The following is a 16466-nucleotide window of genomic DNA, read 5'->3' as shown; positions in this document are numbered from 1 at the left end:
ACCAGGCTGCCGTACTGATCCAAACCTCGGGTCCCACATGTGCTTGGCTGGCTGGGGCAGGGCAGAGCTTGAGCACTAGCTCTCTGGTTCTGGGTCCCTAGGCACACACTCCAGGAGCAGATTCTGTGTCTGCGACCCCACAGTCCAATTGCCTAGGCCCTGAAATTAGTGCAGGCTCTCCAGAGACCGCTCCCCTCCTCCACAGTAGCTGCTGCATGCTCCCAGAGTGTGGACCCTCTGGCTTTCTGTTTCTCTCTTCGCGGATACATGACAGTGTAACACCCACTTTGCAAAGAAATTCCTGAACCCACGCACAATTGACTCAGAGAGAAAGCCCGAGACAGATTTCCAGAAAAATAAGCTCCTGAATGTAAGATCCTGCCTCAGTTTCCTCATCTCTCCTGAGAGTCCTTTGAGTCTAAGTGTCTTCTGGATTCTTCTGCACCCCGTCTCCTCCTGCCCAGTCTTGTCTTTTGGTTATGGTCTCTGCCCAAGCATTCACAGGTCCCTTCTGCTTACCAGCACAGTTCTGAGTCCCATGTAAGTGAGAGAAGAGCTCATGCCCTAGCCAAGCAGCATTTGCATGCCCAGCCCCTTTTGTCTCAGACTTTCAGGGAGTCTCCATTGTCCTGCTAGAGCAAGGTTGTTCAGTTGTTGATGGGGTATTCAGGGGCAGACACCAAGGTGCCAGTGACCCTACCCTTAACACCAGATAGGAGACCTCCATAAGGGGATGAGCAAAGGGAGACTACACAACATCTAACTGGAATTCATAAATTCTCAGTGGCAGATTCCCAAACTGTCACAGCATTACAATAAAATCTTTGTTAGCCTGGGGTTAATCTGCTTCTGAGTCCCCAGTTGAAGTCATAAACATGTGTCTGTGACATCATAATCATCTCCAGAGCAACAGGTTAAGATGTCACAAACACGGGATTATGACTTGAAATGGGGAATAAGGAGCAGGAAGAGAGACGCTCCAAAGCACCGGGGCTGCTCTTTTCATTACAGCGTTTCTAGGGCAAGAGAGAAATAAAGGAGGCAATGAAAAATGAGCTGTTCGGAGACAGTCTTCAGTGCAGCCTCATCTGTCTGTCAGGGATTCATGACTCTCACCAGAGGATTTGCTGTGGAGTTGCAGACAGACCCTGGTTTATTCTTCTAGCAGGAAGCCCCAGCTGGTGGAGCTAGACAAAACCCAGTACAGATATCAAGGCCAAATACCGCATGAGAAGGCCAGGAGGAAAACAGCAACGTTCAGGACTGGTGCAGAGAAACTCCTGCTTCCATCCAAAACTATGACTGCTTATGTACAAAAGGCATTCTGCCCTTAGCCCTCCCCGCCTCATCCATCCTCGTACAGGCTTGCGATCCCAGCTCCACGCCTGAGCAGCCTGTTGCACTGCAGGAGTGTCTGTTGAGCCCTGCATGCCACTGTTGCACTGTGCTCAGCAGAGCTGGTATTGTGCATGGACAGGCCAGGAAGCTCAGTGCCACCCTCCCAAAGGGTAATGCAGTGTCGCTCCCTTTCAGTCCATTTTTAGACCCTGTTACTTCTCAGCTGCAGGTTCAGTTTGTTGATTCCTGGCCCCATTTCACAAAAGCCGTTTCAGGAACAATTTGGATTTGTCGGTTTCTTCATAGTTGCTAGCAGATGGGGGTAGATGCCTACCTAAGCATGACGTGCAGGCCAGTGCTGGACTCAGGATACTTCTCTGCATGGATCATTGCTCTGGCCTGCTATGCAACCCCATTGTTCCGGTTCAAATTACCAGTGAAAGAAACCCAACGGAACATGGGCTTTGCCTTGTGTGTGAGCAACCGTTACATTGTCAATGGCCTGGTGTGGCCTGCCCAGCAAGGAAAGCTCCTCCCCATCTCCAGCGCCAGCGCACGAAAGTGGAGCAGATCCATGGTAGGAATCTCTGCAGGGTCCCGCCTGGGAGCAAAGCCTCATGTCTAGTTTAGAAGCGGGAAACAGAGGTATGGGCTGTAAGAGCACTGTGTACGGTACAACACACCTCGACTCTCAGCAGTGCGGTGTGAAAGCTGCTGTGGTGTTAGAACAGGGCCCTGGGGATCAGCACTGTGAATCAGTCCTGAGGTCTGGCACTGACAGGCTGGGGAAAGTTGTTGAACCCCCCTGTGCCTCAGTTTACCCATCAGGAAAATTAGGATGATACTACAGTCACTCGCAGAGGGCCCCCGTCTAGACACAGCCAAGTCAACAGCAGAATGCTGCTGTCAGCCTAGCTACCCTCGCTCAGGGAGGTGGCGTTCCTATGGGACAGAAACCCCCTGGTCACTGTAGGCTGCGTCTACGCTATGCCGTTACACTGGCACAGCTATGGCTACAGTCCCTGTAGGGTAGACATGACCATAGGCAGCCACTGGCCTTTGCTGTCACTTCTCATTCATGAAACAAACCTCATTCGAGTGCTCTATATTAGTTCAGTTCAATTTTCTCACTTCCTTAGCTGTGACTTCTTGAGTCTCCTCTGGGTGCTCTTTTCCCCATTGTTAACATGCCCCAGTACCTGGCACCCTCTCTGCTGACCTTCCCTGAACCTGTCCGTTAATCAGGAGACTCCCAGGAGTCACTAACCAGCCCTAGCAACCCTGGCCTGTACAGGAGCCTTTTCATGGCCATTGGACTGGAAGAATCCAGTGTACTGGACGTGTAATTAGACATGGCGTGTCTATGAGTAACCTGCAGAGCCATTACTGCATCTCCCTCATGTAGCTGCATGAAAGGGATCTGATGGCGGCTGCCCTGCAGGACAGGGAGGAGACAGTGAGACAAACCACTTACCCCGAAAGAAACCCTGGGGCCGGGGTACACAGTGAGCCAGAGGGATGTGTGCTGGGGCACAGGAGTGTATCTGTTAATTTCACAGCAATGTGCAGCTGAGCGGGCAGAATACTTTGGCCTAGACATGCTCAGCACAGGGCCTCCCGATAGCAAGGGCAGTCGCTGAGGAGATTCAGCAATGTCCAGCCCGGCTCCTTCACAGGGTGGGGCGGAGTAGCTGGGTAGAGCAGAGCAGAGCTAACTGCAGGCCCATCCTCCTGCCGCTTCCAGGGTTAAAGCTCACTCGCTACGGAGCCATGCTGGACGGCTATCTCCATTGGGACTACAGAGGGACTCAGTGTGTTAGCCCTTCCCCAGCGCCCGGCCAAACAGGGACATCAGCACTGCAAACACTTGGCTCAGAAGGGAAGACAATGGCAGCAGGAAACTGCAGCACTCCCTTGGCTTCTCTCCCAGGTTACCTGCCAAGCTGCTGCCTCCCTCCTTCCTCAGAACCCGGGAGAGTCCTCGGAAAGGGCAGAAGGAAACTGAGTAACCAAGGGTGGGCCTCTGAACTGCGGATGGTGCAGAGGTGTGGAGGCCCAGCCCCCTAGGGCAGGGTGTGGATTGGGTCTGTCTGACACCAGCCGGCATAGGCACTTGGATACCAAGGTGTGGCTGTGAGCTAAATACCCAGGTAGCTATAAATGTTACCTTTCCAGCATGTGCTAGGCCCTTTTCCGGCAGCATCTCTGTCTCCTGGGGCTCTGGGAGACCATCCTGCTGAAACGACATCTCATAGACTCATTAAAATGCTGATCTTACGCCGCCGGCCCACTCAGCCCGCTGCCAGCCTGGCCTTCCGTTCCCCTAGGCCGGCAGAGGGCTGAGCGGGGCCTGCAGCTGGGACCCCGGCTGGCAAGGGGCTGGCGGCCGGGACCCCAGACCGGCAGTGGGCTAAGCGGCTCAGCCCGCTGCCACTCAGCCCGCTGCGGGTCTGGGGTTCAGTCCGTCGGCTCCTGCCAGCCAGGGTCCCGGCTGCTGGCCCCGCTCAGCCCGCTGCCAGTCTGGGATCCCGGCCCTGCCCACACAGAGTGGGTACCTACCTTCTCCCTGGTTCTAGCCCATTCTCTGCCTCTCTCTCTGCACTGAGCACAGGGCTGGGCGTGAAGGAGCAGGCTGGAGGTTGGGGTGCAGGGTCTGGCCAGGAGCTATTATGAGGGAGGGGGCTCGGGGTTGGGGCAAGAGGTTTGGGTGTGGAGTGCTTACCTGGGCAGCTCCCATTTCATGCGAGGGGTGCAGGTGGGAATGTTGGAGGGTGCAGGAGCTCCTGTTTGGTGCTCAGGGTAGGGGTGGGAATGTGGGGGGTGCAAGTGTCAGGACGTGGGGGGGTGCAGGGCTCAGGGCAGGAGGCTGGGGTGTCTGGGGGGGTGCAAGTATCAGGGCAGAGGGCTGGCTGTGTGGGGGGTTGCAGGGGTCAGGGCAGAGGGCTGGGTGTGTGTGGGGGGGTGCAGGGCTCAGGGCAAGGGGCTGGGGTGTGCAGGGGGATGTAAGGTGCAGAGATCAGGGCAGAGGGCTGGGTGTGTGTGGGGGGAGCAGGGGTCGGGGCAGAGGGCTGGGATGTGCGGGGGGATATAAGGTGCAGGGATCAGGGCAGAGGGCTGGGTGTGTGTGGGGGGTGCAGGGCTCAGGGCAAGGGGCTGGGGTGTGCAGGGGGATGTAAGGTGCAGAGATCAGGGCAGAGGGCTGGGGTGTGGGGGGGGTGCAGGGGTCAGGGCAGAGGGCTGGATGTGTGTGGGGGGAGCAGGGGTCGGGGCAGAGGGCTGGGATGTGCGGGGGGATGTAAGGTGCAGGGATCAGGGCAGAGGGCGGGAGTGTGTGGGGGGGTGCAGGGGTCAGGGCAGAGGGCTGGGATGTGCGGGGGGATATAAGGTGCAGGGATCAGGGCAGAGGGCTGGGTGTGTGGGGGGGGTGCAGGGGTCAGGGCAGAGGGCTGGGTGTGTGTGGGGGGTGCAGGGGTCAGGGCAGAGGGCTGGGATGTGCGGGGGGATATAAGGTGCAGGGATCAGGGCAGAGGGCGGGAGTGTGGGGGGGTGCAGGGGTCAGGGCAGAGGGCTGGGTGTGTGTGGGGGGTGCAGGGGTCAGGGCAGAGGGCTGGGGGTGTGGGGGTGCTCCCAGCCCCCTGCCCAGAGCGGCTCACGGCAGGGGGCTGGAGGGGATATGCCCTGATTCCACCCCCCTTCCCCAAGGCCCCGTCCCCACCTCGTCTCCGCCTCCTCCCCGGAGGAGCAGCCAGTGCCCGGTGCTCCCCTTCTCCCTCTCCCGCACAAGGGCCATCAGCTGATCGGGGGCAGGGAGGGAGAGGGGGAGGGGCAGGCACCCAGCAGGGCGGGGGAAGGGGGAGAGGGGGAGGGGCAGGCACCCAGCAGGGCGGGGGAAGGGGCGGGGGAGGGGCAGGCACCCAGCAGGGCAGGGGAAGGGGCGGGGGAGGGGCAGGCACCCAGCAGGGCGGGGGAAGGGGTGGGGGAGGGGCAGGCACCCAGCAGGGCGGGGGAGGGGGGAGCTTGCCTGCCCTGCAGCAGCAGCAGCCGGCAGGACCAAGCTTCTTCACCCTGCCCCCGTGGGGGGGGACGGAGAAGAGCGGGCCGGGGCGGGCAGGATTTTCAATGGCACGCTGCTGCCTGCCGGGGGCCCGGCCTGGGTTCGGCAGCGGGCTGAGCAGGGCTGGTGGCTGGGACCCGGCAGGCAGCAGCGTGCCATTAAACATCGGCTCGCGTGCCGTCTTTGGCACGTGTGCCATAGGTTGCCGACCCCTGGGCTAGTCCGACCTGCTGCACAACGCAGGCCACAGAATCTCACCCACCCACTCCTGCGATGAACCTCTCTCCTATGTCTGAGCTATTGAAGTCCTCAAATCATGGGGGAGGGATAGCTCAGTGGTTTGAGCATTGGGCTGCTAAACCCAGGGTTCTGAGTTCAATCCTTGAGGGGGCCATTTAGGGATCTGGGGCAAAAATTGGGGTTTGAGCAGGGGGGTGGACTAGATGACCTCCTGAGGTCCCTTCCAACCCTGATATATTGTTTAAAGACTTCAAGGTGCAGAGACTCCTCCAGCAAGTGACTCATGCCCCATGCTGAGGGGAAGGTGAAAAACCCTGGGAGCCACAGTAAGCACTGCTGGGACCCCACGCCCTGAACCCGCCCCAGCCCAGAGCCCTCTCCCACACCCCAAACCCCCTGGCTCTGGCCCCACCCCAGAGCCCTCACACTCCAACCCCCTACCTGACCCCAGAGTCCCCTCCCATACCCAAACTCCCTCCTGGAGCCTACAACCCAAACCCCTGCCCCAGCCCTCACCCCACTGCCCCAGCCCAGAGACCCCTCCTTCACCCCAAACCCCCCACCCCAGAGCCCTCATCCCCCACACCCTAATCCTCTGCCCTAGCCCTGAGCCCCCTCCCACAGCCCAGGAAGGAAGGAATGGCTGGTGGGGCGGCGGGAACTAGTACTAGGGAAACTAAGCCCAGGATGCTGATAAAATGCTAACGGAGCAGTTTGTTGTGGGGTGATGTGTGTAACGGAGGGTTATTGCACAGCGTGGAAAGCCTGCTCCTCCCGCACCTGCCTGAGCCGTGTGGTGAGCTAAAAGTCAGGGGATGGGGGCCAGGATTTCAGATTCATTCATGACATGAATGGGAAGTGTGATACAGCACGGCCAGAGGGCAGCAGGAGGGTGATCAAGGGGAGATATGTAAGCCCCAGGATGATGAGAGCCTTATTCCCTGTAGAGGGAAGAGAGGTTGCTATAGATTAATTAGAGCACCTGAAGCCAGTCACCTGATAAAAACCCTCTGCTTCAATCAGACAGCTGGAGGAGTTGAAGCAGAAGGGTTTGGGGTTGGAGCAAAGAGTAGTTTGGAGAAGTGCTGTGGTGGGCCAGAAGACCAAGACCCTAGGTAAAGGGAAACCCGGCTTGTGCAGAGTGGAGGGACTCCATAGACACAAGGGGTTGGGAGAAGCCTGGCCCAAGCAAAGGGAGGGCAGGAAGCCCTGTAAGCTAAAAGGCCGGAGAGGGAAGTAGCCCAGGGGAAGGCATTATTAGTTCAAGTGATTTGCCGTTCTCTCTAGGGCCCCTGGGCTTGGACCTGGACCTGGACCTGGACCTAGAGTAGAGGGCAAGCCCAGGTCCCTCCCTCTCCACTCCCCTTCTCTTGGATACCAGTGGGACAGTTAATACCCTAGATCAGGGGTGAGAAACAGTGCCCTGAACCCTGCCCCCCCAGAAGAGAAAGTGTGGGACCCATCATGGCAGTGCTGGCAATCTGCCACAGAAGCCCGTGGAGTTTGTGGTACCCTCGGTCTGATGTGCCCACGCTGCATATGAGCTGGGTCCCAGTGGCAGGCTTTGTGTAGCAAGGTACAGTGGTCTGGCCTGGAGGCTGATAGAAAGACCTGTAACTGCAGCTAGCAGCCCTAGGTGTCGGAAGGTCCCAGTCTGGCCAGACAAGGATGGGTGCCAGGGTTTGGGAGGGAGGGAGAGTCTACTCCAACTCCCTTCTGGCAGCCAGAGACTGTCAGGGGGATCCATGTGTATCAGACACCTGAGCAGGGTGAGGGGCTGTGACATCCCAGCACTGCCCTACCCCTGCCCATTTGGATGCCCCATCCCAGCCTTTGCTACCGGGCTTTGGCTAGCAAGGTGAGCGCTCTAGCTGCTAGGTCTGTGTGTGTCTTGTGCAAGGTGGGAATGAGCAGGGGAACACAGTGGGGGGCACAAGGAGGAGAGATAGGAGATGTTGGAAAAGGAAAGTCAGTGAGGGAGGGAGGAGGCACAGGGTGAGAAAGAAGGGTGGGGAGAGGGGAGGTGGAAAAGGGATGAAGGCAATGCAGGGAAACCACACCATGCGTGGTCCAATGTGTTGGGCAGAAAGGTACTGAGCGTGTGTGCCTGGCCCTTGTATTCCTTGAAAAGGTGGGGGCCATGCAGGTATTTCCCCCTAGGTGTGGGGTGCATTGAGCAAGCTGGAGGGAAAGGGTGCTACTTGCCCTGTGTCCTGGCCCCCAGCACTCTGTAAACCAGAGAAGCCTGTGTCAGCTGCCAGCAGCCCCAGTGGATTGCCAGGGCAGAGGACAGTGACAGCCCCACCCTGAGCTCCCCACAGCAGCCAGGATGGGGGCTGACATTGTAGCTACAGGAGGATCCTGCTTTCCTCTGACACTGGGATGGTTCCCCCATGATGTAGCTCAAAGGAGCTGCCCTGGGCTTATGAACCCACTGCTCAGGGCCAGCTCCTTGGCACGGCAAGTGTCCTGGCAGTCCATGAGCGTAATTCCCCTTTGTACAGTGTCACCAGAGCCCTCCTAGGAGCCAGAGGAGGGGGCAGTTACAGTGGGGTGACCATGGGGGCAGGAGAGCTCAGTGAGGACCAGAAGCTTGGTGTTACTCCACCTCAGAGATGACAGTGACGTTGAGGGGATGTGGTGAATTTGCTCCTTTTATCGGGACGTGTGACTGGGCCCAGTCTGTGCCATGATATCATGGTGATGGGGCACCGCAGATACACACAGCATCCAGCAAACCCTGGCTAGGCCCAGTTTATGGACACTGCCAGTGAGCTTGGCTGCGTCAGGACTTCCCCTTCCTCTGGCTGATGCTCCACAGGAGGAGTGGGTGCTGCTGTGCTCTGACCGATCCACACCAGTGTTAACACCAGTGGGCTAGCAGGGTGTGGCAGATCCCAGCTCCCACAGCAACTGGGAGAGCGTTGTCCACTGGCCAAGAGGATGACTCACATGCAATGGGCGGAGCTCCCTGCACCATTATACATAAGGGGTCTTGGCCACCAGGCCAGCCAGTGATCGGGAAACTGTTCACAAGAGCTCCTTGGAGACCTTGGCTTGCTTTGCCTTCCAGCAGACCCTGTGCTTCACGGGCTGGAGTGCGTCCTGTCTGCTCCACCGACGCAAAACAGATCTGGCCTGTAGTGTTTGTATGTATGCTCCACAGCTGTGTGGAGCTGGGCAGGGGCTTCTGGGAGAGCCCAAGCTATCCTCCACCTGATTATTGCCATTCTGTGTTCATTGCAGCTGGCAGGACCACAACCAGCGAGGAGCTGGAAGACATGCTGGAGAGCGGGAATCCAGCCATCTTCTCCTCTGGGGTAAGTGCTCGGTGACTTCTCCCTCTCAAACCCAAGCTTAAACCTCAGCCCTCAGTTTAGCTAGGAGGATGGTTCTGACAACAGCACCCAGCCCCAGCCTGCTGAGTGTGTGCACCAGGCCCTGCCCACCCTGTGCAGCCGGCTGGACCCCATTCACTGGCCAGGGTTGCTGTCAGCGTGGTTGGATTGTGTCTGCAGCAGCTTTCTTCACAGCATGAGCACGTTGCAAGGGAGCTGCTGAGTCTGCACCCACCGCACTGCCTAACTCCGCGTGTTATCAGAGCATGCAGGGAAAATCTGGGCACCTCTGCCATAGTACTGCAGCAGGGACAAGGTGCCAGGGAACGTGGGACAATGCACACCAGGGTGACCTACGGCACCCAGACTGGGAGGAAGGGGCACTGGCTAGCTAAGGCATGGTTGGCAGGTCCTGTCTGCCCTGTAGCACCAGCGTTACGACCAGGGAGACAGCCCTGTGTTAGCCCAGGCTTCTAGCAGTGATGAAATGGCCGCCAAGTATTAACCTGCCTGCAGCAGGTGTGCAGAGCACATCCTGCCTCCCATCTGCCCCTCCATGCCCACGCACCACTCCAAGCCTCATTGCAGCAGCCTCTTCCCAGCCTTGAACTCATGGCCATGTCTATGCAGGCACTACGTGCTGCTCTGCTTGTTACGGCAGGCCAGTGTTGCCCCAGCTGGCCATGCTTTCCTTAATAATACACTCCAGCACTGCCTTCCTTGTGCGCCCACCACAAACCAGCCCTCCAGGCGCAGTGGAGGAAGTCTGATTTTTTTTTTTCCCCCTTTGTCCCTCCCTGCTGCTGGGGTATTTCTCTGGCACCTGGGCAGAGGCAGCTAGCAAAGCCTACCCTCCTGCTCATCCCCCCCACGCCTGGCTGTTTGGGGAGGCACAGCCTCCCCTAACTGGCCCTCCATACAATTTCCAAAACCCAGTTTAGCCCTCAGGCCAAAAAGTTTGCCCACCCTTGCTAGAGACCTTAAACTCTCTCTGTTTCTATGGTCCAGCTGTGCTTTCAAAGGCTAATCCCAGGCTGAGCCTGCAAAATCCCTCTTCACTGCCCGTGCTGCACAGGGTGAGAAAATGCAGCAGCCGCCCAGACCTCGTCCAGCAAAGCGATGGCCGTGAAGAGAGGCAGGAAAAGCACCCTGGGGAGCAGAGCCTCTTGCACATGCATTGCCCCCCAAGGTTGGGTTCGCCCTGCTCCAGCCAGCAGCGGTCAGGGGCAACACCCTGCCCTGGCGCAGGCATGGACCATGGGGCTGCGCTGAGTGTCTGCGCGGTAAAGGGACGGGATTGGCAGTGCCCTGGGGCCTGCGTTAGCCCGAGGCAGGATTGAAGCACCAGCACTGGCAATGGTCTGGTGCAGGACTGAGGGAGGGCAGAGACCAGCACACTCCTGGGCCTCCTTGCCAAGCCAGACTGGAGCCAGGGCTGTAGAGGGGCACAGGCTATTGCCCTGAGACCCCCATCGTTTCACACAGGCACTGAGCAGCATTAGAAGAGGACAGCTTCCAGCCACTGCTAGTCTGGGCTGTCCTTGGCCTGGAGGGGAGAGGCTCCAGCGCTGGATCCCAGAGCCAAGCAGACCCCTGGCTAACCAGAGCCAGGGCGGCTGCATGGCAGAATACCCCATTTCCCAGCTGAGCTGCACCCCAAGAGTGGGCAGGTCCATGCACTTCAGCAGGGCACTTCCCTGGGTGCTCCCTGCTCTGTGTGGCATGGGATGCCGTGTCAACAGAAACTCCCAGACCTCTCACCCAGCCCGTGAGGCAGGCAGGGATACAAGGGGATGTGCCCAGCCTGGAGGAGACCTGCTGGCCCCAACGCTCTCCTAGCTATTCTCAGACAGGTGCAATCATACAGACAGGCTGGCATGGTTCTACACCCCACATACCATCCACTAGCAGCCACTGGGAGGAAGCCCCCAGTCTTCAGCTCCCCGCAGGGAAAGGATTGGGAGCTGCACTCTGAGCAGGGGCAGAGGGGGTCAGTCTCTGTCATGGGAGCAGTTTGAGAGCCTCAGGGGCAAGTGCATCCAGCTGCATGCTGCAGGACAGCGTCACAAAGTCCCAGCATCGCGCACGGCCCCAGCCCCACAATGACACCTACTTGTGTCTGGTTATGGGAGCCAACTCTAGCCCTGACCGTCCACGTGCCCTAGGCTACGTGTGATCTCTGGGCACAGTCACTGCCATAACACCTGAATGCAGATAGTACCTGTGGCAGCGTGAGACTCACCCTACGGTGCCTCCTGCTGGTCGTCCAGGGAATTAGCATTTTCAGCCTCTGGAGCACCCTCTGCAGACTGGTGTCCCACTTGCTGCTGGGCCCCCCAAGTCCCTCCCAGACCCCAATGCCCCTTTTACACCAGGGTCCTGCCCTCTGGCAATACCCCCACATATCTGGGTCTACCCTCCCCAGGGAACCCCAACCCCCTATCCCCACCTCACTTCAGTATATGGCTACTGCCAGTCACCACCTAGCCCGTGTTAACTGGGGCAGGAAGCAGTGTACAAGCCGCTCATCACAGGCAAGGGGGGTTTGGCCCTGCTGCCTCCGCCTACCCTTGGTCTGCCCTGTTGCAACCCCAGTCCCCTGTCTTAAGTCATCTGCGAGGCCTGCAGCCTGGGGCTTTTCGAGCCTGCAGCCTCCCAGCTCCTCTGGCCTTCCCTAGCCCAGCTTCACCACATGTGCCCTGGTACACTCCCCAGCAGCCAGGACCATCTCTCTCCGCAGCTAGAGGAGACTCTGGCTGAGTGTCTGGCTCCCAGCCCTTTTATAAGGGCCAGCTGTGGTCTGTTTGGGGCATGGCCCCAGCTGTGCCTACTTCCCCAGTCAGCCTGGAAGCTACTTGCTCCCCAGCCACAGCCCTCTCCTAGGCTGTTTTAAGTCCCTCTGGGCAGGAGTGGGTGACCACCCTGCTACACCCCCCCCCCCAAAAAAAACCTGACCCTTGGGGATAGGGGGAGTCTTGGCCCTACTACCCAACCCTAGTGTCTCTGCACCTGTCTTTGCACCTTGACAGGCCTTTAGAAAACATGGCTAAGGAACCTCCCTAGGCTAGTGCCCTGGGAATGGTGCATGGTGCCTGCACCCAGGAGGGCACTCCCTGCTGGCTGAGCTACCCACCAGGAATGGTCCCCGTCTCTCGTTCTCCTGGCAGATCATCATGGATTCCAACATCACCAAGCAGGCACTGAATGAGATCGAGACGCGCCACAGCGAGATCATCAAGCTGGAGAACAGCATCCGAGAGCTGCATGACATGTTCATGGACATGGCCATGCTGGTGGAGAGCCAGGTCGGTGGGGGCAAGGGACATGCCCGCTCCATGCTGCTTGATGCTGCAGCTTCTGCTGGGCCCTAGGACCCCTGCCAGGTGCAGCAGCAGAGACAGATCCTGTCTGTTCCAAGGGAGGCCAGTGGGGCCATGTGCACAACTTTCCTCCCTGCTTTGATCTGGACCCATGCACCCTGGCAGGGAGTACATGACCCACGTCCAGCCCTGCTGCAATCAGGCACCTGCCACTGACTTCTACAGAGGCTCAGCTTCTGCCCCAGGGCTGGAATTGGTCCCTTCTCTTCCAGGTGGCCATGTGGTCATTTTCTGGGGGCACAGGAGAGTTGATGCTGGCACCCCCTCCACCACTGTCCGAATGATCCCTGTGCTAGCAGGGCCCTGGGGGCTGTGAGGCAGGGGAGGGGATGTAGAAGAGGGGAATGGGAGGACCTTAGAATCATAGAATACCAGGGTTGGAAGGGACCTCAGGAGGTCATCTAGTCCAACCCCCTGCTCGAAGCAGGACCGATCCCCAATTTTTGCCTCAGATCCCTAAATGGGTTCCTCAAGGATTGAACTCACAACCCTTGGTTTAGCAGGCCGATGCTCAAACCACTGAGCTATCTGTCCCTCCTTGGGGCACCAGATGCTGTATGTGGGTAGGGAGGTGGTGACCTCACAGAAGGGTCCAGGAACCTTCTGTAAATGGGTGTCTGACCCCATGGCTCTGGGCCCCAGGCTGGGCCCTGGGAACCCAGAGGGAGGTGACCACGGGGATAGGCCCCAGAGCATGCCCTCCTACAGGGGCTCACACTGTGCTCTCTGGGGCGGCAGGCAAACAAGCCCAGCCAGCTTCCTTGGGCAGTGAGCATGTAGCGCTAGGCCTGGGCTTCCTGGCAGAGCCCTGTGAACCCGGCCTGCACTCGTGGGCCCCTTCCTGACCCCTCTTTTTGCCTGACATGCTGCCACCATCCCTTGGATGAGCGTGTCTCAGCCAGCAGGTAAAGTGCATGCCCTGGTGTGGGCCACACATCTGCATGCTCTCGTCTGCATGGCCTGTGCTTCCCGCATGTGCGTGTGATGCTCCCCAGCCCAGGGATCAGCAGTGAGGAGGGGCAGGGTCCCGGGAACGCTGGGCACCAGTCGCTCCAGCTCCTCTGGGATTGCAGCCCCCCACCACCCCAGTTGCAGGACTCTCCTGGATCTCCTACGTACTGGGGGTCTGGCCCGCTGGCCTCATGACACCGCTTGGTGGCACAGCATGGAGGGCGCTGTATCGCCACACGAGGCCTGGCACACACCCCCATTGCCGAGGCTGCCTGCAGCACGCTCCATACACTGTCACTGCCTGGGGTAATGCCTTCTCAGTTACTACCCCTGTCCCCAGCTGGGGAAACCAAGGCAAGGAGGAGCTGAGTGGCTCGCCCAAGTGGAATGCAGGGCTTTTGGCTCCCTGGTCTTGCTGGACCACTAGTCATGCTGCCCCCCTTCGCTCTCTGATTGCCCCGCAGGTCACCCTGAGGGCAGTTGGGGCGCGGGGCCATGCTGGGATGGTGAGCAGGGAGCATTCCCAGCTCTTGGGATACGGGACACGTCTGGCTCTTGAATGGGACCGGTCCTGCCCCACATCCCATTGTGGGATGCCCTTGCCCCCTCGGTACCTGACCTCAGGTAGAGGAGTAGCTGTTAGCCCATTGGGATGGGGTGTTCCAGTGTGTGATGGGGGGGGCTGGATGGCTGGGACGGGGCTGGTATGGTGAGAAGGCAGGGAGGAGGGTATCCAGTGCTGGGGGGCAGAGGGGATGGCTTGGTGGGGAGGCAGGGGGGGTATTCAGTGCTGGGGGGCTGACAGGTTGGTAGTTGGGAAGGAAGAGAGGGGGTATCCAGTAGTGGGGTGGGGGCTGAGGAGCTGGGATGGGGCAGGCATCGGGGGGGGGGGGTTGGGTAAGGGGGTATCCAGTGCTGAGGGACTGGTGTGGTTGGGAGGCTGGGGGGTATCTAGTGCTGGGGGTCAGAGGAGTTGGCATGGTAGGGAGGGGGTATCCAGTGCTGGGGGGCTGATAGGTTGGTAGGTGAGAAGGCAGGGGATGGGGTGGGCATGGAGGTAGAATGGAGGGGGGTATCCAGTGCTGGGGGGGGGCAGGGCTCGCTTAGACTGGCACGGTGGGCGGGGCAGGTAAGGGGGGTAACCTGTGCTGGGCGGGACTGAGGAGCTGGGATGGGGCTCATGTGGTGGGAAGGCAGGGAGGGGGTTATCCAGTGCCGGGGGTCTGAGGGGCTGGCGTGGTGGGGTGGCAGGCAGGGGGGTGTCCAATGCTGGTGTGGGATTGAGGGGCTGGGATGGGGCTGGCATGGTTGGGGGCAGGGAGGGTGGTATCCAGTGCTGAGGGGCTGGCATGGTGGGCAGGCAGGAGGGGGTATTTATTGCTGAGGGGTTGGTGGGGTGGGGTGGGGGGTGTCTAGTGCTGGGGATGTTGAGGGGCAGGGATGGGGGTGGCATGGTGGGAGGGGAAGGGAGTGCAGTATCCAGAGTGTGAAAGGTTTAGGGGAAGTGGCTCAGAAGTGTATTGAACCTACGCCCTGCAGACAGGTGCTGACCCTGTTGCTGTCATTCTCCCTGGTCCTTTCAGCCTGAGCCGTTAAATGGCTTCTGAGAGACTTCGCGTGGGCATGGAGCAGGGACCTTTCTGCTAGCCCTCACTTGGGGCTGCGTCGGGGCCAGGCCGTCCCCTGCTTCCGCGGGCAGGGCCCTGGCTCCAGGGCAGGCTGAGCAATAGCAAGGCCCCTCTGTGCCCTGAGGGATAAGCTTGGGCAGGCGCTTGGTGTCTTGACTCCATGGGGTTGGGGTGGGGGCAGGGAGCACTGGGGGCTGCCTGCTGGCTGGGATGCCCTGCTCCTGCCCCACGCACAGCAGGGACAGCAGAGGTGCCCTGTCCTGAGCAAGTCTCTGGCTCCTTCCTCCCTCATGCACGGGTCACTTCTAATAGGACCTGCACCAAAAGCAGGGTAGGAGTCATCCTCCCCATCCAATTCTCTGGGGTTGGCACTGCACACCATATGCCAAGGCCCGCGGGCAGGGTGATGGGGCTCTGCAGATGTTGGGGGGGCTCTGAGGATGTAGGAGGGGCTCCCTCTCCCATATAAAACACCATAGGCCCAAATGAGTCCTGGACCAGCTTGTTCAGAGACAAGGAACAGGAGACCAGACAGGCTGGGCTAACAGGACAGTGTAGTACCGCCCCACTGCACACACCATACTCCATACCCCCCACTACACACACCCCGTCCTTCCCCCAGACCCACATTGCACCCCCATTGCAGTCCCCCATCCTGCACCTCCTGCTCTAACTGCTGATGGAGGGCACAGGATTCCCAGCCGGGATCAGCCTGACCCAGGCTGGTTCCCTGTTACAGACAGGAATGGACCTTTGCCATGTCTCTCTTCTACCCTGCCCCACAACCCCCCCCCCCCCCGCAGGCCCTGCCTTCGCAGCCAGCAGAACCTCTCCCCGTCAGGGCAGGCCACACTCTGCTCTCGGCACCTTGCCAGCCTCATGGCTAAAGGGTGCCCAGAGCTCCAGTCCCAGAGACTGGGCTGTGGGTTTGCATGGTCCCAGCTGATGGTGCAGAGCACCCCCAGCAGGGGGGTTGGCTCCTTGTGGGTGTGCGTGGGGTGTGTGTGCATGGGGGGGGTTGTCCGTGCATGGCTGTAGCCTTTGTGCCTGTCTCTCTGTGCGGTGTCTGCTCTATGCAGGTGGGTGGCCATGACTGCTGGGCCCTTCTTTCTTGGTAGAGTTGTGAGTCCTTGGTGACAAATGCCAAAAGTTTCCCTGGTCGTTTACCCTGACGTCCCAAAGCCCTACACCAACGGGCCAGTCCCGGACAGGGAAAGCAACCCCTCCAGCTCACCCATCTGGTCGCTTAGACCAAAGCAGGTATATCTGCCTACCCCGCTGAGCCGCACAGCCAGGAATTGATCAGTCCTCGTGCTGGCACTTGGCACAACATGGCCACTTGTCTGCCAAGAGACTGCCTCAGAGCACATCACTTGGGTAACAAACCATCTGGACATCCCATCCCATGGACTGGCCACCGTAGGTTTCTGCAGCTGCCTGGCCACTGAGGGGAGCTGGAGTGTCCAGTGGGGCAAGGAGCTGGGAGTCCAAGGAAGCCGGCAGCTGCAGTGCAGACATCTCCATGCAGCAGCTGGGT

The 16466-nt window shown here is 59.5% G+C and overlaps 1 protein-coding gene across 9 annotated transcripts in view; it reads left to right on the top strand.

Annotated features, from left to right (window-relative positions):
- STX1A (syntaxin 1A) overlaps window positions 1–16466 on the top strand; it is a 337512-nt gene that overhangs the window by 315383 nt on the left and 5663 nt on the right. For all 9 annotated transcript variants that reach the window (XM_084651118.1, XM_084651122.1, XM_084651123.1 and 6 more), the window contains 2 exons: window positions 8879–8952; window positions 12138–12275. In XM_084651118.1, the coding sequence (XP_084507244.1) occupies window positions 8879–8952; window positions 12138–12275 (212 nt within the window). The remainder of the gene's footprint in view (window positions 1–8878; window positions 8953–12137; window positions 12276–16466) is intronic.

This window comes from Lepidochelys olivacea (genome assembly GCF_965140295.1).
Source record: "Lepidochelys olivacea isolate rLepOli2 genome assembly, chromosome: 17".
Taxonomy (NCBI): domain Eukaryota; kingdom Metazoa; phylum Chordata; order Testudines; family Cheloniidae; genus Lepidochelys; species Lepidochelys olivacea.
The sequence above is the reverse complement of the archived record's forward strand: the minus strand, read 5'-3'. Positions and strand labels throughout refer to the sequence as shown.